General features: G+C 39.9%; 1 protein-coding gene across 5 annotated transcripts in view; it reads right to left on the bottom strand.

The window, feature by feature from the left end:
- Positions 1-1,323: 1,323 nt before the first annotated feature.
- Positions 1,324-24,480, bottom strand: part of PDE1C (phosphodiesterase 1C) — a 488,089-nt gene continuing 464,932 nt past the window's right edge. For 4 of the 5 annotated variants that reach the window (XM_055314667.1, XM_055314669.1, XM_055314672.1 and 1 more), the window contains 2 exons: positions 20,703-20,771; positions 1,324-3,640 (listed from right to left, as the gene is read on the bottom strand). In XM_055314667.1, coding sequence (XP_055170642.1) covers positions 3,471-3,640; positions 20,703-20,771 — 239 coding nt within the window. In that variant the 3' untranslated portion in view covers positions 1,324-3,470. Of the gene's footprint in view, positions 3,641-14,435; positions 14,497-20,702; positions 20,772-24,480 lie in introns of all 5 variants that reach the window. The other variant, XM_055314668.1, reaches the window with a different exon arrangement.

Raw genomic sequence — 24,480 nt, forward strand, 5'->3', positions numbered from 1 at the left:
TTGTACTTAGAGAGGCAGGACCCAGAGTGAATGTCCTTTGTTTGGCAGAGTGAGTTCATAAGCTTTAAAAATGCCTTGAACTTGTATGGTATAGGGAGTAAGAAACAGATTGCTCTGTACATTCACAGAAATTTAAAGTTCAAGAGGGGAGAAAGGTCTTGGTAGAAGGAGAAATCCAAGAAGATACAGGCAAATCTGTGTCTAAGGAAGACACAACCATGAGAAATCCTCCACAAAACGAGACTAGCTGATTGTGGTTGGATTTTTAATTTATGTGGGTGGACACCCACTGCTGTGCCATCATCCCAACCTTCTGGGAAAGTCCGTCGTCCTATGCAGTAGGCTTGTGTTGGTGGAAGTTCAGAAAAATAAAGGCATTTGGTAGAAGTAAGATGCCAACGGTGGTCAAGGGTTCAGAGAAGTGGGATATGAGAGCAGGAGGTGGCCATAATAAAAGATAGAAGGTCAAGAACTCCTAAGAGCTCAGGGAGACAGGGGTGAAGGGAGTGCCAAGGGTGGGGGTGTCAGGTTTCCCACTGAATGTTGACATGCATATTAAAGACTGCAGTGCCCTGTGAGGCAGAAATCGGTATGGGTGTGTCTGTGTGTGTGTAAATATTATTAATTAATTTATTAGTTAAATTATGAACTTCTTTTTACTGAAGTTGGAGAATACAAACAACCTATCTGATGTCATAGCACCAGTAAGGGATGTTGCCGTCAAACTCAAAAGCCTAACTTCTTTTTACTACATTTTACTCTTTCTCCAAGAAATAATAGCAAATATTTATTGATGCCCTTAACTGTTTTCTCAGCCCTGTGCTGTGCTGAGCCAGGTAATAATATTACCCTCATTTTACAGCCGAGGAAACTGAAGTTCAGAGGGATTCCAAAACTTGCTAGAGCTCACAGAACAAACAAAAGGCAGAGCCAATATTTAATGTTAGATTTTTCTAGCCCCACAGTGCCAGTTCTGAACTACCAAGTATATAGCTTGGCCTGGGATAATATAAACGGAGTTGATAACACAGGTGCTTACCCATAGACTAGCCGGTATTCTGGGTTATTCATATTAACAAATTAATTGATTGGGTTGGTATAGGGGCAAGGTGGTTTTAAAAACCCTATACAATCAGGAAGCCAACTGAGAAGCTTGTTATGCTATTCATCTTGACAAGATATTCAGGACTGAGTAGTGCCAAGCATAGGGAAAATCTAACTCTTTTCAAGTGAATCCCAGAAATCTGGAGAAGAAAAAGGTGACTCATACAAGAAAGTCCTTTAAAAGCATATTTTTATTTGCTATAAGAATATAATCTGGCATTTCTATACAATCCATCATGCAAAAAAACATGGTAGGCATTTTACAAGCAAAGCAGAATCTCGGTATCTGTACATGTATTCAATCAAGATATTAGCCAAAGCTGAAAAATAATATATTGGGATAAAAGAGTACAGAAGGAGCCAACTGTCTTCCCTAGGATCATGGCTTCTAACGTCAAGAAAGCACAGCCACCTTGCTGTCTCAATGCCTAAGACTGAAAGAATTGACGGATAGATGAGGAACATCATCGATGATCCCCTGGGGAGCAAGGAGGCCACTACCCATGGGCAGTGTCATTGTGTGGCTAAATGGCTCTGTGAAGCAACACTGGGGCATCTGTATACAAACAGAGAGGAACTACCTGTTGAGCTAACCTAATTCAGGTGGAATAGACACTGCCAGCCTGCAGAAGGATCCTTTGCTTAGGCACCAAGCAGGGAGTTAAGAATTACAATTGCTTTCCTAACAAAAAGTCACAGTGATTTTTTTTTTGTATAGTAATTAAATTTCCCTGCAATACCGTCATAAAGCATGTTTTAAATAAATTGCTCAATGGCATGATGGGCACTAAACTCTGGAGCTGGCTCACCTTGCATAACTGTGGTTTACTGAAGTGACTGTGGCCAAAGAGTTCGAAACCCTTTACGATCAGACCCCCAAAGGCTGTGGCCATCAGTGCGCAGCTCCTTCTTTGCAGGGGAGCCTGAGAGTTTTTTCTGGATGTGGAATGTTCAGTTACATCTGTCGTGCTCTTATTATTCACTGAGTTCAGCAATAGCAATCCAAATCCGTGTTATCCTCAAACTTCAGCACAAAAGGCAATGGTATTATGAATCCCACTTTCTAGTTAAGCAAACTGAGGCTTTTAAAGATTATGCCATTAGACTGAGGACATGCAACTAGTTATAGATGGGACAGGACTGGTGACCAGGACTGCCAGACAACACACCTAAAATTTTCCACTGGCTCAGACCATTTCTTGAAGGGGTCAAAAGTTATTTCTGGCCTTGAACATTTCCTTACCATTTTGTGTGATTTTAGTCCCAAAGAAAAAAGTCTAGGAGACATTCAGGAGAGCTAAAAATGTCACAGTGAAGAGAAGTGAGTTACTGACTTCCATTCCACCAAGAGCTGTAAGAGCAACTGAGATCCCAAAGGGCCTTTGCTATGCTATATGGTCTGCTGAGAGGATGATCTGAAATTTAGCTTAGAGGTATCTCCAAATTTATGGAGAAAAATCTGCAAATAAGGGATTCAAATTAGGTTCAATAATTTACACCCTCCTGCCCCAAGACCACGAGACAAAATGGACATCTCCTGGGGTAGATCTCAAACCTGGAGTCTCTGAGGCATGGGCATCCCATTGATTTCTAGCACTGTCAACTATAAGTGAAAGTAACAAATTAGAAGTAGAGCCAAAATGTTATTTCCTGCAAACTCTCACATCTCCAAAGGGACAAAATGAGGCAGGAAGCCTGCCATGAAAACCAAAGCAAGGATCTTTATTTTTAACTTCTATCTGCTTTATGAAGCCTCACTTTAGAATCCTCCATGAGCTCAACTATTCATTAGTCTTCTTTTCCCTCTGCAATTGTTACATTCAGAAACACAACTTTTAACTTTAATGCACTTACTTTGAAAGTTACATATTTACGTGGATTTTAAATATTGTAATAATCACTGTAATTAAGGAATGCACTTGTAAAAACATTTTTCCCATTGTATTTAAAATTGGAAAAAGTGTTTTAAGAAGTGCATTTCTTAAATACAATGATTATTAAGCCAACATTCTTATTGGGGTAAGTCAACTTCTAGGGATAAAAGAAGCGTCAGTGGGAGGAATTTTCTAAAGAAGGTGCATTATTTTAATCTGGGTCCAACTTAGACTTTGAAAGATCTATACAAATAAAAGCCACATGAGACTACCGTCTTAGTGGAGTCTGTGTTGACTCCCAGGTCCAGTTACAGATGTGTCCTTTACAGAACAAAGGGGAAAATCACATACGGACCTCACTTTGCCTCGATGGAGTCCATCACAAAAGCACCAGCCCTCCAAGGCCTCCAAGGGTCTTGGAAACCTATCCCACTGTGGCTGGTGAGTGCTGAGAGGAAGTTGAGTGGGCCTTTCCTTCACTGTCCCCTTGACCTATTTTCTGTTCCAGTTATGTGAGATATTCTGAATCTTTTTCATTTTGATCCTCTGATCCAGCATCTTGTACCTCGCAGGATGCTCATCAGTTTTCTTTGGGACCGAAGGTGCGTAGGAACTAGATGCATAAGCAGGGCGTTTAAAATGACGCAGAGGAGCCTTGATGACTGGCGGCCATGCAAAGGAAGACAGACAACCATTAGCCTCACCAATGACATGGCCCAACCTAAACACTGTGGGCAATGTGCTCCCCCCTAAGCCTGTCTGTTTTCTTTAAAACCAGGACACAAACAAGTTGGACCCTCACTGGAATCTTACTGCAGAGAGATGAATAAAGACATTCTCACCTCGGTCATTTACTTAAATAAAGACAAATTCTTAGAGATGGACAATGATGACCCCAGAATACGAGTGCTTTTTTGACAACGAATGTTTGGGGTTAAGGAGGTGAGAGGAGCAGTGGGATCACTTTAGCAAATAGCAAAGCAAACACAGGTGAGCAGAGTCATACCATGAATCAGCATTTAGCATTGTATATAAGCTTTTAGGTTCAGCAAAATGGCACACAATCCTGAAGTGCTAAAAAAAAGGACATCACTGAGAGAATATTTGCCAAACATATATATAAAGGACTTGTATCCAAAATATATATTTTTAAACTCTTGAAATTCAGCAAAGGGAAATAAACAATGCAATTTACAATGGAGCAAAAGATCTGAACCGACTCCTCACAGAAGAAGATATGCATATGGCAAAAAAAAGTAACAATTTATGTCATTAGGGAATTGCAAATTAAAATAGCAATGATATACACTACACACCTATCAGGATGGATAAAATCCAAAACAAAACAGATGACATCAATCGCTGGTGACGATGCAGAGCAATAGGAACTCCCATTCTTGCTGGTGGGAATGTTAAGTATTACAGCCACTTTGGAAGAGTTTGACAGTTTCTTATGAAGCTAGTCATAGTTTTACCACATGTTCCAGCAATTGCGCTGCTAGGTATTACTCAAATGATTTGAAAACTGATGTTCACATTAAAAACCTGTACATGAATTTTATAAAAGTTTATTCATAATTGACAAAAACTATAAGGCCAAGAACTCCTTCAATGGTTAACTGAATAAACATGTTGTAGAACATCTATAAGTGGGTTATTATTCAGTGCTAAAAAGAAATGAGCAGTCAAGCCACATAGAGACATAAAGTATTACTGCATTCCTCCTCCCTCTGCCCCCAGCTCTTCCCCTTCTTGACAACTTAAATATACAATCATAGGGGGTGGTTAAGTTCTGGTACGTTCTTAAAATATACTACTGTGATACTATGGAAAAGCCGATATAGATATCTATTAATAAAAGTAGAGGTTCATGCGATACTGTTAAACCAAAAAAAAAAAAACCAGTAAATATAATCTAATCTTATTACAATAAAAATGTACCAATATGTGCATCAGAAAATCCAGAAGATCACATCTTTAAATCCTGTCAGTGATTAGCTCAGAGGAGTAGAAACATGGTTTTTGGTTCATTGTTTCTATTTTCTAATTTTTCTATGATGATCAGTTTTTGGTGACATAACTTTTGAAAAAGAAACATACTACTGAAATTTCTTTCCATAGAATTGCAAGTCAGAGCTTTTCTACAAAATCATGCATAATAAAAAGCCAGCAAAACTGAGGTCAACTTGGGTGTTAGTCTGAGACACCTCCGAGAGCTCAGAGCTGACTATACTTTTTCACAGTCTGTACACTAAGACGCATTCATTGACTTCTTAGAGTTCTTGGGTGTTGCTGATAGAACAGTGAACAAAACAGACAGAAATCCCTGCCCTTGTAGGACTTCCATTCTAGTGACCCCTACTGAAACTTGTCACTTCGCTTACAGAAGAAAAAAGTGTTGAGGCATAATTAGGGATGCTATTACTACCATAACACCCACAACTACCTTTGCCTTCTGAGTTAGGCTAACACGAAGTAGAGACTTTGAGTAAATGGTCGAGTAGTGACATAACATCTATGCGGAAGAACAGAGAGGTTTTTTTGAAAGAACTCAGAGCACTCAATTCCGTGCTTTATGGCGAAAAGCACAAAACACTCTAGAAACAAGTGTAAAATCAGCCCTGTTACCCTGGAGAATGGGGTAGAAACAAGAGAGGCTTCAGATTAAAAGCGGATTGTTGCAAGCATCTGGGCTAGCTGATTTACTGCTCTTCAAGTCACAATCCCTCTCCATATTCGTTCTATTTTCACTACTCAGCATGAACCCAGCCAAAGTATTATTGAATTTCCCACTTCTCAGCATGAAGAAACATTTACCGTTTGCTGGAATTCTGATCGTCTGAACAAAAACTCCCCTTGCCACTGGAGTCGCTGCAAATAGAGTTGAGCCTGCTGATAGAGATCGGCTCCCCACCAAGATTGTGGAAATACTTACATGCCTGCTGTCACCCTTACTCAAAATGTTGGAAAAAATAAAAATTCATACAGTGCTGTTCTGTATGCATTGATTACCTTTCCTCTCTGCAGGGGAACATGATTTGATGGCAGAGCAAAAGAGCAGAACCAGGGATAAGGCCACCATCTTGAATTTAGAGGAGACTTTGGTTTAGGGGGTGCCCGTGTGGCCTCCTAGGGCCCTTTCATTTGTATACTGGGTATTGCTGAGATACTGGAAGAGGATCTGATCCTTCCCCTTTCAACAACTGCACACATTCCACAGCTGAACCTGGTATTAAAATCCACCCTCTCCTTCCCCTGGGGGTAGAAAATAACCAAACTGAGAACAGAATCCCCCTCCCCTCCATATGCTTGGTTGTTAGCAAGTTGGACCTTTTTTTTCTCTTGGGGACATAGTCACAAAGTCTGCTCTCATCTCTTAGAGCAATTTACTTGGTGGAAATGGTCTAATTAGCTACTGAAGATCTGACAAAGGCACATATCGCTGCTCAGAGCCTGAACTTGGGAGAGTCATTATCTCTATTAGTTTCAAATGCACTTAGCAAAAGAAAAGTGCAAGACAAAAACTGACACATCACCATCCTTTATTTCAGAATTACACACAATAATTTGTTTTTCATAAAAGCAGCCCTCTTTGAGGAGTTTGAATCCCCGTTTGTTTAAATCTCATCTTTCTTGTAAACACCACAATTCTCCCAAAAGTGTGTGTGATCATCTCCCTTTCCTCAGCCACCACCGACCTGTTTTTCCCTCTCTCTTTCTGTCTCTGTCTCTGTCCTTGAGGCCATTTTGCTTGGTGGTTACTTTCTTTATGGTGTGGGAGATGAGTGCATAGAATTGTTCTTCTGGAAATAGATTCAGATTTAGTCCTACATCAAATTAATACGGTTAGTTGGATTCAGGTATTGCAATGTGAAAGAGGACTTTTAAAGCTCTTTAAGAGTATATTAGTCTATTATTGTTTCTCAAAGTACCCTTCAATAAAGTTGTGAATGTAATAGGTGTTGTTGAGGGACAGGGAGATTCCTTAGTCAAATTTAACTGGGTTAAAGTCAAACTACTATCTTCGTGGCAGGACTTCTCAGACACCCAAATAATGGGGATGTGTATTAGGAATCCTTAAGAAGAGCCGACAACCTGTGGTTTTTCTCAATCTTATTAGGTTAAGAAATTCCCTTCATCTCACAGAGTGTTCAGCAGAAAACACTTTCAGAAAAGACTGGCCTAATTCATTATTATCCTTATCTTATGGTATCATATCATCTACTGTCATAAATCCCTACTTCGGGACACCCCATTGTTTCGCGCAAAGTGAGAACAGGCCACAGAGAACTATCACTGGTCCTCAGCTACTGCTGGTCCTGCCCACTCTCCACGAGTTAAATAACAATCTGTGTGAGAATCTGTCTCTGTTCTTTTGCTCCTCTCTGACCTTACAGTGGTCTTCTGCTTCCAGTCACTGCAGGAGTAGCAACTCCTTATGGAGATTTTCTGAATCTCTGTTGCAGAGCACTACCTCTGAGGGCAGCAACTTGGTCTACCCTTAGCTTCTGAATAAATTCTAATATTAGCACCATTCTAAAATAAGAAGTGTTGGACATTATGTTTTCTGCCCTTTCAAAGATAATGCCGTGATATGATCTTTGCAAAAAAGCCATTTCCATTTTAGACCTTTTCTATCTGCATTCACATACACACACACCCTAACAAATAAAAAAAAAATATTTGTTGCCTTTGAAATGTTTTACACGAAGAATAAAATGCCACTGCCATACATTTCATTTCTAAAATCAATGTCTACTTGTGGTATCTGCCTGAAAGCGGATGGAAGGCTCTTATAAAAATGCGCAAAAATCATTCATGAGTTCTGAATTGCAAAAGGATCAGAATGCTAACATCAGCTCCATCAAGGATGGAATGATATAAGAACCGAGCTTGTGATTTTCATTTCAGGATTCACCATGGTAAAATAGCTATGATACCTGACATACATTGTGTGCTAGGCACAATGCTAAGAATTTAATGTGAACGAGCTTTTAATCTTCTTTACAATCCTATGAAGTAAGCACTGTTATCACCCCCTTTTTGGGTGAGGAAAACCGCGGCTTAGAGAGCTTAAGTAACTTGCCAAAGCCTACACAGCTGGTATGCAGGAAGTCTGGATTCTGGATTCACATCCAAGTGGCTCAACTTCAGAGCCTTCACTCGATATTTAAAGTAACCTTGGACCCAAGTTCAGAGTAAGTTTTAATAAGTAGCATAATAAGTTAAAAGAGTCAAACTTGTACCTCATTAATACTCTCAATATTTGAGTATCTAATCCGTGTAATATATAGGATTCTTGAACACACTTGTTAGTAGGTATACTCACACTTCCCCCAAAGCAAAAGCAAATCATCCTCTTGCCCCCTACACATGCACCTAATATAATTTGTGATAATGGCTCAGGAAGGAATTATATAAAGGTCCTGGCTAACAGGTCTCTTAAATAACTGCTTTTGTCTCTTGCTTTACTTATGCCAGGTTGGAATGTTAATAGGAATTCCAGAAGTCACAACCACTGTTGATGAACAGTCAAGCCAGGTAGAGCTTCAGGATTTTGGGTAAAATTTTTAATTTGGTGGTTCTTACCCAGGGTGCAAATGAGAACCACCGGCGGAGCTTTTAAATCCCAAAGCCCAGGTCAATTAAAGCAGAATCTAGGGGCATTTAGCCTTAGACCTCAGGAGTTTCTAAAGCTCCTCAGATAATTCCACTGTGTGTGTTTGAAAACTACTGTTTTGGTTTCTCCAAACATCTCCTTTTCACAAAAGAAACAATAGTTAATAATATTTTGCACACACAAAGTGTTGTGTAAACTGTAGAGAGCTAGCCAATGTTGCTGCTATATTTTGATCACAACAAACAGCCTGGGTGAGGAGGAGTCTTTATGCATCTGTTAAAGTTACTTGCAGTCTTCAGAATTATGCTTCCCCCCTGCCCCTGTCTACCACACTTTGTTCTTCTTGTTGGGCCTACCATGAAGACAAAAGCTCTGAGAAATGAAAGGCATCCTTTTGTTGGAGAAAACAACTTCAGTGCCATCATCTGAGGATTGTAAGGAGATCCACACCAAGAGCCAACCCTGAGATTAGCCATTATTTTCTAAATAAATCTAACATCCAGAAAAGGAAAAATATAAGACAAGACAAAGAGCATGTTCCTGATGTCTGTCTGAGGGGTAAGATAAGAGTGAGAGCTCCGCAGGCAGAGATCTAGTTTGTTGTTGTTGTTTAAATTGTTGTTGAATTTATTAAAATAAGTTGACTGCCAAATGTTATAACACACTCCTGACTTGTGGCTATGCAACTTGTCCCAGGAGAGAGGACCAGTGGGAAGGGAACATCTGTCCTGCAGGCAGTGCTCAGGGGACTCCATGGGCCTTACCTGGGCCCCAGCCCTGACATAAGGCAGTAACAAAAGGACCTGGGCACTCCTTCACAGTCACTTCTATGGACACATGGAGTAGGCTGAGCCATGTCAGCAGCAGGGGGTAAAGTCTGTCTCATCCATGCTTTTCCTTCTACCTACATGTGGACTAAATCCACTGTTCTTTGTGAGAATCCACAGCAAACTTTATACAAGACTCCTGTACTTGAAATAAAAATGCTGAGCAGGAAGGTGGCATTTTGGATGGATTTTTAAAATATTAAAAACCACCAACTCTAAGTCCTCTGGGAGAATTTTCTCAGCTGGTGGGATGAAACATCACTTCCCACTTACAAAACACATTCAAGGTGAGCCATTTGGAATGGGCACACTATAAAAATTCCCCAATGCCTAATTATTTCAAGATATCTTATTTTTAAGACAGGACGCAACACTAAGCTTTTGGCCCATTCTGCCAATGGACAAGCTAGGAGTCTTAAAGCCTGCTTCTACCACTCCTGTTTTTTCTTGGGCAAGTCACTTCACCTATAAGCTTCATGATTCTCCTCTGCAGCCCACGTGTAACGATGTTGCCTATCTCATAGGGCTGCTGGGAGGAGTCAGCCACCTTGGGCTTATAAAGGATTTCCTACAGCGTCTGGCATAAAGAATGCCTGCAGTTCCTGATGACTTCTCTTAAGATGCTTGTAGGGAGAGTGACCATGTCCAAGGGGAACTCCCGAATGCTAGGAAGACTTCTAGGACAGGCACTGTCATTTCTTACAGGACTGACTTTGGGCCGCTAGTTATAGTGTTGCTCAATTTGAGATAATCCACCCTTTGGGACAATCTGCCTGATGTTTGTTTTATGCCTCTGGATGTGTTTCCCCTTTGGACTCTTTCTAGCTTCTTTCTAGGATATCTTTTCGGATTGTCTGCAATTCCAACCGGGTTTATGTCTAATTCTGGTCAGGTCAGCCACATTAGCTAATTTGGCATGAATCAGTGGCATTTTGAAGGTGAGCTCATGAGAAAACACAAAATCAGCCAAAAGACTCCCCTCAATGTTAGTATCAGCTCCATGGAGGACTGAATCAAGAAGGGTTCATCCCATTCCCAAGGGAGAAACACACCCTTTAAGCCTCTAGCAGTTTCGCTCAATTGGTTTCCAAAGCTGGTCTTTTCCTTAAAGGGCGAATGGAAGATACTAATTCATTTCAACAGAATAGACTTAGTTCTTGTTCTTAGTTCTTGTTCATTAGGCTTCCCATGAGGTGCTTTGAAAAATGAAAGTGAAGCATAACAACTTTTATAAACCCAAGGCTATTCTGTTTAAGAGATTAGAAGAATGGTCTCCGTCCTCTGTACCATTCAGTGTTTTCACATCCGTTATTGCAGCTGCCCCCATCCTTGGAAGGGGCCAGATTCAGTTCCGTCTCTACTCCCCTATGACTCAAGCACATGATTTCAGTTTCCTATGTAGAAAAGAGATGATAACTCTCACTACAGAGAGCTGTGATGATAAGCGAAGGAAATCACGTAAGTGAACAGTCAGCATGGCACTGACATGTGGTAGGTGCTATCTTGCTATCTATTTCTAATCCTTCCTCAGATGAAGACCCTACAATTCAGGAATTAGCTGGAAGATTTGCAATTGCCAGGAAAATTCAGTAGTAGTATAGTTTCCCAGCTAGGGAATTCATCTGTCTCCTCAAGGCACAGAAGCATTATACTGAGGCCACACTGATTAGTGTCTCTTCCTTTCATAGAAATACAATTTAGCAACATAAACCCAGCCAGAAAATCACTCTTAAACCATACCCATCATATGTATTGTTGTCTAAGGTGATGATCTACCCTTAGGCTCTTCAAGGTGTATTTTATATTAAAACTACAATAACGAAACCCATCATCTACATTTTAAAAGACGCTGGCTCTCCAAGGACTTAACTTCAAAAACATGAGAATGCTCAATAACCTCCTGGATCCACATTTTCACTTCACAGAGCAAAGTGCACAAAAACAGGAAACCTGCTGTCTGAGAAGCTATCCAGAAGGAGCTGAGAGGACACTGCATGAACCAAATCACTACCTAGAATAGAAAGATGACCCATCAGCATTTCTAGGCCCCCAGAGGAACATATGTCCATAGGGAAAAGATAAACCATATGGTTTTGTGGCCCTTCATCCAGCCTGAAGCTGTTTGCACCACCAGGTGCAGTTCTCAACCTGGCTGCACATCAGATTAGTTGGAGAGCTTTAAAGTTTACTGATGCCCAAGCCCTACCCCTAAGAATCTCCGAAACAATCCATTATTTTAAGGTGGAGCCCAAGTATCAGTATGTTTGTCATGTCCAGTGATTCTAATGTGCACCCAGTTTGAGAAACACTGGCTTAGGTTCCAAGTTTGTTCTGAGACTAAGTCACCTTATACTTGGGCATTAAGGGATGCCGGGGGCAGGTGGCAGGGTTTTGTCATTACATGCAGGAGTTTCCAACCCATGGCCATGTGCTAAGACCTGTGACAAGAACTGAACCCATGAAAATATACTCTGGGGACAGGTGGTGTGGTATTATTACCAGAGAAGCATGAGTTGGGACAGCACATAACTGGGTTAAGCTGTTACTAGTTGTAAGATTCTAAGAAGATAAACTATTCTGGGACTCAGGTTTTCTGTTTCTGTTTTTCTGAAAAATGGGAAGAACAGTAACCGCCTTGCATGGTGCTCTGAAGATTTTAAAGGGGATGTAAATGAGATAACATATGTACAGTAACTTGTAACCTTGCAGACTGCCAGCATGTCGTAGGTGCTTGGTATGTGGCTACCATTAAAATTAAGCACAGGGGATGATTTTGGAGCAAAGCAAAAACATTTAGCCCACATCCTAACTATTTACACAAGGTACAACATGCATGGATGTTCATGAAATCACTTTGGGCGATGCCTAATCATGAATGTGAGTGAGTGCTGGAAATCCTGGCTGGGATGGGAAGTGTGACTTAGACAACCAACCAGAATGAAAGAAGTTTCAGTCCCTGAATTCTAATCTGGGTGCAATTAGGAAAATAACAAGGACATTTTTGATTCTTAAGACTCTTTGCATTTATTATGCTGAGGCATAATAATTCTTCAAGTCACCTTCATTGGAAGCCATTCTTAAATCACTGACGCCTTGGTTTTTTTTTTTCAATGCTTCTTTATGCTTTACCCCACAGATAATTAAACTTGGCTACAAACCTCATGGGGATAGGGAAAGGGTGTTATGCACACTTGCATCCCCAGAACCTAATCACAGAACTGGTAACAGTTGGTGCTAGGAAACATTTAATGAATGAGTAAACTACTCTGCATCATACTCGGTAACCTTCACAGATTTCCCACTTACTAAAGAATAAAAATGAATCACTTAGGATACACACCAGCTGGCAAAGTTGAACAGCATCTACAGGCTCTGACATTGTCCCCTGCGTCAACAATGTCTCGATACCTAGATTTGCTGCCCATGTTGCCATCGAAGGGTGCCAGCAAGTTCCTTTCCTTTGAAGTCTCCAGTCTATAGCCTGAACACACTTGCTTTACACAAACACTTCAACCTCAGCTCGTTTCTATAAGTCTTCCTAGGGGGGCGGGGGGTGGGGGTGAATGGGTGACAGGCACTGAGGGGGGCACTTGATGGGATGAGCACTGGGTGTTGTTCTGTATGTTGGCAAATTGAACACCAATAAAAAATAAATTTATTATTAAAAAAAAAGTCTTCCTAGAGTGTGGAGAGGCACTGAGGCATGGTGTTCAAACCCCTCTCCCTCTGACAGAGAGGTGAAAGGGGAGGAGCAATTAAGTAAGGCTGGAAAACAAGCTCTCTTCTTCTTCAAACAATGGCTGGCTATTAAATGCCCTGCAACCTGAAGATTTAATGATTCATGGTTTCATTTAATAAAATTATTATTTTAACTAACAACAACAACAAAAAAAGAACAAAAAAGTCCTCCCTTAAGGAGGGATCATCTTCAGTTTAGCTCTTTCATTTTGTTTGCCCTGGCAGGCCCAATGTATGTGAGGCATGCTGTTTCAAAGAGAAAAAAATATTTGGGAGAAAAGCTAAGTCTTTTTCTTGAGCTTTTTCCATCAATGTGTGCGGTTTTCCACATGTGCATATGAAATGGGAAGTGTAAGGCTCAGTCAGTTGCTCTGCCGGTTGTTCATACCAACAAGGACCTATGCCAGAAGAAGCCTGCAAAGCTAAATTTCACCAGGTTTGTAGAGCTCTGAAGTGCCAACTCAATACATCACGAATGAGCTTTGATCCAGTCCACAGAAAGAATGACAACCACCATCCCTTAAACAGAACTCAAGATGAAAGAATCAAAAAGAGAGCACTCACTGGAATCTTCACTTAAAAGACAGTGTGTGTGTGTGGGGGGGGGCAGCCCCGATGGTGCAGCGGTTTAGCGCTGCCTGCAGCCCAGGGCGAGATCCTGGAGACCCTGGATCGAGTCCCACGTCAGGCTCTCTGTATGATGCCTGCTTCTCCCTCTGCCTGTGTCTCTGCCTCTCTCTCTCTCTGTCTCTATGAATAAATAAATAAAATCTTAAAAAAAAAAAAAGACAGTGTGGGATCCCTCCGCACCCATAGCTGCACCTGAAATCAGTGCATGGGTAATTGGTCTAATCCCCGGGAGAGTAAGAAAGGTGGTTACAGTATGGATGATTTGACACCAGTATTTATCCATTAGCAATGAAACTTAAGCAAAAAGCATAGGCTTGCCTTGCCTTGCTGCCTGCTAACTTCAGGCAAGCTACTTATCCGATTATGCTTCAGTTCCCTAATTTGCGAAATGGAGATAAAGTACCTTCCTTAGAGAGTTGTCGTGAGGATTAAACGAGGTAATACATGTTAAGAATCTAGCACTGTCCCTGTTATTCAATAGATGTGCAATACATATCAAAGTATTTATTGTTAAAAAAACCTGTATTAGGGAGATCAGAAGTTATTTTTTGTAGTTTACCTCTCAATAACATAATATACATAATACTTTGTCTTGGTAAAAAAAAAAAAAAAAGCATAAGCTTCCTAAAAATGTCTTCAGACCTCAGAGCTGGTCAGTTCTCTTCGGAGGAATCCTCTGGCTGGACGTTTTATCCGTAGTCCCCTAAAATAGGACACACGACAATGTCATTGCAAGCCAGCTGGCATCTCAACACACAAACTCTTTTTCTACTTCGGGCATGGAGATTAGAAGCAGAGCTGCATCTACTGCCAACACTACCGTGCACGCCAGCAGCCGCACACGCAGGGGAGCAATCAGCTATCTCTATCAGCGAATGGTGACAGTACTGTACCTTTCCATCTAAGGATAACTTCAGGAAAATGATGTGACTGAGACGCCCTGAGGAATCAGCTCAGAAGTAAGTCACTGACTAGTGTCCATCATTAGCAGTCATGCCTGTAAGTAGTGCTGAAGCTCTGGGCAACTCCTCCAGTGAGAGCCAACATTTCCTCAGCTCTCCATCATTTACAGCCCACCCATGCAGCGTGATTGGGTTCACAAACCTCATGGGGCATAGTTGAAGGTGGCTCTAGAAAAAAATTAGCTGCAGGTGCTATTACTTTACTATGTAAGAGTCACTTTGGAAGAATCAAGGTGTGTCCCCAGAAGAGTCTCCTGGTGCGGGAGCTTTAGAGGAACCCCTTTGATAATTTTGGAAATTACACAAGCAGTTAGTTCCTTTAATGAAGTGGTCTCTGGTGGCTTCTGGATTGAAGCATGTTGCCAGCAGGACTTTCTTCATATCTGAATCCTCATATCCCAATACCCATCTCTCCCAATATGTTAGAAAGGGAAAACATTAAATTTCTCCTAAATATATGTAAAATCATGTTTACACGGATGAAACCAAACAAAACTGTCTTGGAAGATAGCCATAGGTTTTTCACTTAAAATTCTTTAATATATAATATTTTGAGCATACAGAAAAATATGGATAATAATAATAATATCAAATTCCCATACATTCTCAATACAATTTAATCAAACCTTAACATTTTGCGTATTAGCTCATAAGTTCATTTAAAGAGATTAAATGTCACAAATAGAGTGGAAGTACCTACTACACTCTTCCATGATACTTCTCTCTCCCCACCACCCAAAAGACATCATCTAGAATTTGATGTTTATTATCCCTGAGTGTATATATATATATATATATATATACACACATATATATGTTGCATTTGTATGCATCCACTAAATATGTAATATTTTTGCTTGTTTTAAAAGATAATATAAGTTGTGTTAGATGGTATATATTTTGTTGCAACCTGCTTTTCTTATTGGATGTTACGTTAAGCATTGTTTGTAATGGCAAAAAATGGAAAGCAACCATCGATAAGAGAATGATTAAACATCCTGTGGCTCATTTATATAATAGGCTACTATACAGATGTTAAACTGGACAATGTCTTTCAAAGACTAGCTTTATATTTTTTCTCTTTGTTGAAGTATATCCCCTTAATTTTTCTTTCAATGAAGCCTGTGACTGGTAAATCATGTCGTTACATACCTGAAAATGTTTTTACTTTGCCTTCACTCATAACTAATAATTGAATTATTTTAACTATTATATATTGGTTGACTTTCTCTCAACACATGGTAGACACGTTTTCATTGTCTTTTGGCATCGACTATTACGAATGCAAATTTTGCCATTAGTTGGTTGTCATTTTACTATAAGCAACCTGTTTGAATAAAGCCAGCTTCCCATGGCATTTAAAAAATTTCTCATTCTTAAGAAAAAAAAGAAAAAAAAAAGAATTTCTCATTCTTGAGGTAGTTTTAGGCAATCTCCACAATATCATTGGATATGCATTTGGTTTTATTTAGGTATAGCAATTGAGCTGCATTTTCCACCTAAGGTGAGTTTTTAGAGCCATTTATCTATCTTCCATGCTCTTTCATTTTTTATTGAGATATAATTCACATAACATAAAATTCATCACTTGAAGTATATAGTTCAGTTACCATATTCACAGGGCTGTGCAGCCATCACCAATATCTAATCCAAAAATATTTCTATCACTATAAAAAGAAATCCCATACCCGTGAGAATTCACTCTTCATTCTCTCTCCTCAAGCTTCTAGTAACCCCTAGTTCATTTTTGCTTTCTATGGAAAAGCCTAATCTGAATATTTCACATAAATAGAATCATACAATGCAATGGCCTTTTGTGCCTGGCTTCTTTCACTTAGCAAAATGTTTTCAAGGTTCATTCATGTTGTAGAATGTATCAATACTCAGTCCTTTCGACAGATAATAGATAATATGTCTGTTGTATGGACATAGCAAATTTGGCTTATATATTCATCACCTGACGGACATTTAGTTTCTCCATTTTTTAGCTATTATGAGTAATATTGCTTTGAATATTTGTGGATAACTTTTTGTGTAAACGTATGTTTTCAGTTCTTTTGGGAATACATGTAGGAGTGGAATTGCTGTGTCATATAGTCACTATATGTTTAACTTTTTGAGAAACTACCAAACCATTTTCCAAAGTGGCTGCACCATTTTACATTCCCGCCAGCAATGCACAGGCTAGTAATTTCTTCCCATCATCACACTTGCTATTATTGTCACAATTCTAGTGCATGTAGAGCAGTATCTCATTATGGTTTTGATTTGCATTTCCCTAATGACTAATGATGTTCAGCATCTTTTCATATTCCATTGTATATTTTTTTTGGAAAAGATATTTTCCAAAAATATCTTTTTTATTTTATTTATCTAAATTATCTGTCCTCTTTCTAATTGGGTTATTTATCTTTTTATTGTTGAGTTATAAAAATTCTTTACATATACTGGATACTAGACCCTTATCAGATATATGATTTTCAAATATTTTCTTCCATTCTGTGGATTTTCTTTCCACTTTCTTAATGGTATCCGTTGGAACACAAAGTTTAATGAAGTCTTATCTATTTTTTTCTTTGGGTTTTAGGTGTCATATCTAAGAAACCATTGCCTAATCTAAGGTCATACAGATTTATCTTTATATCGTCTTCTAAAAGTCTTATGGTTCATGCTTTCATTTTTGATATGATTCCCTCTCTATACTATGTTTGCTATCCTGTCCTAAGAGCTAACTTCCAACATTAATTCTCTTTTCAGCTGTGTTCCATATTGAGTTTTTTCTTTTCTTTTTTCTTTTTTTAAGTTCCAATGACTATATGTTTGCTTTCTTAAATTTCAGATTTGGGGATCCCTGGGTGGCTCAGCGGTTTAGCACCTGCCTTCGGCCCAGGGTGTGATCCTGGAGTCCCAGGATCGAGTCCCACGTCGTGCTCCCTGCATGGAGCCTGCTTCTCCCTCTGCCTGTGTCTCTGCCTCTCTCTTTCTATGTCTCTCATGAATAAATAAATAAAATCTTTAAAAAAAATAAATAAATTTCAGATTTTGAATTGCTTCTTTTGCATATCTCTGTTCTTGTATTTTTGTTCTGCACAATTTCATTTTATTACTTTTCAAGGATTATTATTTCACTATTTGGTTCTCTGAGCATCCTTAAACATAATATTTTAAATTGTCTGACACCAACAGTTTGTGATAGAGGCATTTGAGTCAAGGGAGGCAGTATGTGGTATTCCCGAGGTAGGAAGAAGTAGAGAGCTGGCCATTGTAAAGACTGATGTAAAGGGTGTCTGCTAAACAATGCATGGTTACTTATGTCAAGTGTTTTGAGAACTACCCTTCCATTTCTATAGAGTTTGGAATGGTCAGAACTCAGTGCCTAACAAATTATGTTATAATATGAAACGTGCCTGAGACACCCAATTTAGGACCAGTTTAAACTGCCAAACTAAGGCCAAAGACAAGATGGCTGCAACACAGACTCATAAGCCTTGGAAACCTAGCAGGCCAGCAGTAGGATCCCAGCACAGCAGGTGGGAACCAGGTCAGCTCTGCATATTATTGTGGTTGTCCAGAATGATGTCAGAGGTGCCACGTGACCTAGGAATGTTATAAGCTTACAGAGAAAAGCAAACACCATTACAACACACTGGAGTTGTTTGATTTGGAGCAGTTTTCCTCCTAATGTTTATAGTCCTAAAAGCATCAAAACTACAAGCAGGAACAAGATAAAAGAGGCTTGCAGAGACTACAGAAAAAGATCTGATCGATACTAAAAAACAAGTTAGTATAGTTAGTACAAGTCCAAATTTGAAAATGAGTCTTTTCTGAAGGTGATTGCTTTCTATATAGTCATAAATGAAATCGGACAGTTCTCACTCATATACCCACAGACCCAGTCTTATAAACATTAATGAGCACCCAATGTGTGCTTATCACCTTGATAGGCCCTGGGGCAGGAAAAAAAGATAGTCCCCACCCTTGGAAAAGCCAACTATCAGTGAGTAAAGGGATTTACAAGCAAATCATTATACATCACTGTTAATCCTACCTAGTTGATTTGGAAGGACAACAAAGAGAAATTATCCAGAATTAGAAAAGGGTAAGGAGTATTCCAGGCAGAGTGACAGTGGCAAGAAAGCTCAAGGGCTACTCAGTGGACACTGAGCAGTTTTTGGACTGCGGTAGTAAAGCTACAGAAGTTGAGGTTGAAAAAGCAGACAGATATAGATTATATTCCATCTAATCTAAGATACCACTGATTGTAAAGTGAACTATTACTTCATGTATTACCAAGAAAAAAATGCTGCTCATTAAATTATAACACAACATTGATTTCAAAACATTTCTACGCAGATGGACTAAAACGCAAGGCACTATCCCTCCCACAATGGATGAAATTCAGCAATTCCCAAAAGAAGAAATTTAGGAGACAAATTAGCATTAGAAAACAGATTCTTAATTATAGAAAACAAACTGAAGGTCACTGGGTGGGGGGAAGGAACGAGGTAACTGGGTGATGGGCATTAAGGAGAGCACTTGATGTAACGAGCACTGAATGTTATATAAGTCTGATGAATCACTGACCTCTACCTCTGAAACTAATAATACATTATATATTAATTGATCAAATTTAAATAAAAAATAACAAAAAGAAAAAAGAATCTTTTAAAACGCGGTAAGTGCAAACTGAATATGAATATAAGTTTTTCTTATCAAATTGGTAAAGTATTAATGTTAACACTTGCAGGAGTGTAGTAAAAGGCAAACATCACTAAAAGTATAAAATAATACTACCTTTCTGGAAATAATTTTGACAATAATGTGTCAAGAACTTAAATACTTACATATTCTTTGAGCTAGTAACCCTACCTAAAGGAATCTATCTTAAATCCATATGTACAGACTCAGAAGATTTATGGACAGGAATGTAAGGTTATTTATAATAGCAAAAATGCAAGCTACATAAAAGCCAAATTTATCAATGAATATATAAATAAATTGAGGTACACTATGAAATGTTAGTCTCTGAAATATTGTTTAATATTTAATAACATGGAAATATAATGGAATAATAAACTTTGAAAGAGAAGATACAAATGTCTATGTAGGATAGAATTCTAATCTAGGGGAAAAAAGTATTTAATAAAGAAGGAGGGGTAATCTTAGCTCTGAGTGCCAGCATGAACATTTTTCCTTCTTATAATTTTTACTTTTCAAATTTGCCAATGTCCATATTTATGACCTCTCTTTCCTCCCAAACTAATATGTTCTTCCAAATTTTACTAATAAAAATTAAATTGTGTTAGAGAGTGTAACCCTACACATGGAGACAGAACGACCAACAGGTGTCCCTTATACTGAATAGCGATAATACAGGATCATCATGAATGCTTAAAATTTTCTGGTCAATGTTAGATGGTACCCAATGCAGATCATACATGACTTCCATATTTCTCAAAAGTAGAGATTAGCTACAAGTCAGTATTATGCTAAATTTACAAGCAGTGCCTCCAATCCTCATCATGCAGACATATGAGAAACGAGAGTTCCAAGAAGCTGAATAAGTGTAGTGAGCTTGCACAATCTGAAGAAGGCAAAACTGGGATTTGAACTCAAGTCTCTTGCAAAGGCTCACACTCCCCTGTACCATCTGTCTCTCAAAGAAGTTCTCCTATAGCATGTCCTGATGAACATCAAGGAAGAACAAGATTCTACTCTTTGCATCAATGAGCAGGAAAGACCAGGACCCAAATATGAGTACATTATGTCCATTCCTGAAGGAACTTTACAAATATTGATGACAGGGGTAAAGCTCTCTGATAACTTGGGGTGGACTGGATAGATAAGAGGCCAGATTCCCAGTTCATCAATTGTCAAAATCAACTGGGAAACTATTCCTTTCTGTTACCTGTGATTGCTAAGATGATGGTACAAGCCATCTACCCACCTGGCAAGGTAAGGCGACTTGCAGAGCTAGTGCTGGGGGCTGGTGAGCCATGAGAGCGCTTCTTGGTTCCTGGAAAGAGAAACAAGGGGTAAGGAGGAGTAGAATTGTGAACACACTTGTTGAACAGGTATATGCTCATCTGAAACATTATCAAATGATCCAAATGTTTGGGTCTGAAAACAACATTTAGAAGAAGGTTAGGTGAGGTCATGGGAGCAGCACAGATTCCATGATCCAGAAGAGCCAGGAGGACAGCCATTCCTTCTGTGTACACGATGGTTTCGAGTCTACTGGTTGGCAGATTGGTATATTGGGGTCCACAGAATAGGGCTGCACTTTAGAACCACCAGGGAAGTTTTTTAAATATATAGTTGCCAGAGCACCACCCTCAGATTCTGTTTTCATTGTACTAGGGTGGAACTCCACTATCGGTCCCCCAGATGATTTTCATGTGCCTCTAGGGTGGAGAACTGCTGCTGTGGATGGGGAAGTTCTAGATTTAGAATTGAGGAATCGGGGAGTTTGTCCCTATACCCTTTACACGCTATTGCCCTGAAACAACTGACGTGAATTTTCTGAAGCTCAGGTCTTCCTCTGCAAAATGAGGGAAATAACAATGACCTCAAAGTGTTCTGGTGGGGATGAAAGGGACCACAGTATATGAGAGTGTGCAGAAGGCCACACAAATGCTAGGTTAGTGGGGTCTGTGAGTTCCCGGCAGCTGGCATCACAACTCCTCCTGGGAAAGGGATTATCTATCTTTGTGCATATGAATAGTTTCGTGGGCCATGAAGCAGTGACAAGCCAGATCCCAGAGTGAGGATGGAGAAGGAGAGCGAAATGTAGAGGAGGCTGAGTTGTTGTGCAAAAGAACATTTGCATAAATATATAAGTATGTGTGTGTATGGGTCTATACACACGTATACACATAGGCATATATATACGCATTCACATAGATACATATAAATTATATATACATGTATACAAATATTCATTCATTCATTCATTCATTCGTTTATTTTGCCATCCAGAGTGGGGCCAAAGAGGCCTGGATGTCAGAATCCAGCCACACCCCAGATGCCTGGAGTCTGAACTGGCAGTGGTGCAGGGAGAATTCTTAAACAGAAGGCACCCGTGATTCCTTGTTATCTGTGTTACAAGCCCCTGAACCTACTCAAACTTTTTGTAAAGTCCACTTTGCACACACAGGCCTGGTGTCTATGGAGGGTGTGTTAATTGAGAAACTCTCTTGAGTCAATGCAATCATGAGTAAAGATAACAAGATGAGCCATCAACTGATCCACATCAGAGGAAGCAGAAACTTGGCACTGGAAGCAAACTTTCTCTACCCTAGAGTCGCGGGTGAGATGTGGAGAAATACACCCGGAATGGTGTTTGAGACGGTTTCATTTTAGTCTTAAAGAACAGGGTACCACCCTTGACATCCTGTGTTGTTGTTCATTATTATTATTACTGGCAGTAGTAGAGATAGTGGTGTTAACAGTGGAAGGAGGACTAATAGTAAAAATAGAAAACACAAAATTAATCCAAATACCTTAAAGATGCAAAAATGGTTGATTTGCATGAGGTGAGAGAAGCTATCTAGGGCAGAACTTCATGTCTCCATTGTCCAGGTCTTGTATATGCCCTGAAGATCTTAACTGGCAGGGAAATCAGAGGGTCCTAACCTGGTTATGACCATGATTCAGAACTCCCTGAGGTGATTTCTATAAATATGGCTTCCAGGGCCCTTTCCTGAGCCTACTAAAGTGAAATATCCAGGAAATGGAGGTAGATGTTTGCATGTCAGCAAGTTCCCCAAGTGGTTTTAATGACCATCAGTAGAATGAGGTGTCTCAGACACCCTGGGGAGAAATTACCCAAAGTATCACTTTGGCCACGGCTGTCTCATTGCACAACTCCAGAAGGTGCCATTCATGCTGTATCCTACACAAAGAATGGTGGGCCTGGGTGTAACAAGTCAGCTCTGCTTGGGGGTACCACCAGGATGCAGAGCCATGCCTCTGACCTTGTCCAGAGGCCCTTCTGATCCACCAGAAATACTTCTGGGTCCCACTGAATCTGCATTTACACGGGGACGCCAATGACTCAAAGCACTTATCCTTCTGCTCACAAAACATTTTACTGGTCTCACTGTCCCTTTAGGATAGGGCTTCTCAACAGCGGCACCCCTGGGCTGCAGAGCAGGCTGTCCTGTGCATAGTAGGATACTTAGCTGCATTCCTAGGTCTCTACCACTAGGTGTCAGTAGCACCTCCCCAGTCGTGATCATCAAAAATGTCCCCTGGACCCAGACAATGATAAATGTTCCCTAGGAGCAAAACTGCTCTCAGGTGAGAACCACTGCTTCAGGATGAAGGCTAGGTTCAGGTTTTTTATCAGAGTGGTGATTCACAATCTGACCACTTGGTCATTAGTAATAGTAATAGTCACTGTTGCACATGAGGTAATTGCAGTTTCTAAGCACCATATTAGCTGCTATAGACAATTAAATGTACATTAGTTATCTTTTCTGTTATTAACATTCTGATGATAAAATAATTCCCATTTTGTGGAATTTGGAGCCAAAGGAGTTTAAGCAATTTGCACACAGCTACTGAGCATCTGGGGGAAAATAGTTAAGTCAGGATTCTTCAGAGCTCAAACCTAGAGAAATTTTCCCCCATGACTCTTGCTATTTTTCTACTAACCCATTACCCAGGCTTCCATCAAGTGCAGTTATCCTAAATTTGCCTAAGGATAAGATTTGCCTAAGGATAAGAAAAACCTAAGCAATAGTTCTAACAAAAAAGAAAAAAAAGTACCAATCAAGACCTGGTGAGCCAGCATTTCCTAAAGGGCCTGGATGTTTGACAAGTGCCCCCAAAGTGATTCTGATCTTCAAGCAGGCTTGGAAAACTTTGTGTGATATAATTTCCTTTTTTTGGTCTCACTATTAGAAAATATGGCACTCTGCTTTCCATGGACACTCTTGTGAACCTGAGAGATCAAATGTAATGCTGCCTAAGTGAGCACTCAAAAACTTGCAAAGCACTGAATGGCAAGCTATCAGGGTTATTAGTTGTAGGAACATTCCCTAGTGCCAGGTGATTTCATAGAAATGTTTGGTGCAATTTTTTTAAAAAATCACTTACTATGATCTTCCAAAAGCCTGCGGTTTGATGGCTTTTTCTTGAGGCAGATTTTCATCCCCTTGCTATTTTCTTTGCAGTAGCTGAATGAGATAATCTCTGGGAGCCTTGGGTCACCGGAAAGTAGAACTGCAAGCCCTCTGGACATGGATTTATTTTTTCTGTGTTCTTGATGAAATGCCCAATACCTCAGAAACAAGTAGCAGGTGGGGGGCACATAAAATAAACCTGTGATTTCCCCAGCCTTTTAGGTGATATCATGGACGACTGGGTGTGGTTAGGTTCTGAGTCAACCTCCCACTGGCTCCCCATTAACTGAGGTTGTGTTCCTGAAGTCATTTTCCATGCCACAGCCACCAAATCACAAACACTTTACTCACCATTCCATTTGTGGGAATAATACTTAATATAAGTTTCATTTTTTAAAACGCCACCCCTCCCTTGCTCCCATTCCCAGGAAAAACATCAGAAACTGAGCTGGAAGATCTAGGTCCAGCTCAGCTTCCAAATTGTGCCCTACTGTTGCCGGCCAGCAGAACGCCTTGGGACTCCTATAACTCTCTCTAGGATTTATTGTAGAAATCTAGTTGGGATGCTGCTCTGTGACTCGGAATTCACTGTCAGGG

The sequence above is a fragment of the Nyctereutes procyonoides genome, unplaced genomic scaffold, assembly GCF_905146905.1.
Source record: "Nyctereutes procyonoides isolate TBG_1078 unplaced genomic scaffold, NYPRO_anot_genome, whole genome shotgun sequence".
Classification (NCBI taxonomy): Eukaryota; Metazoa; Chordata; class Mammalia; order Carnivora; family Canidae; genus Nyctereutes; species Nyctereutes procyonoides.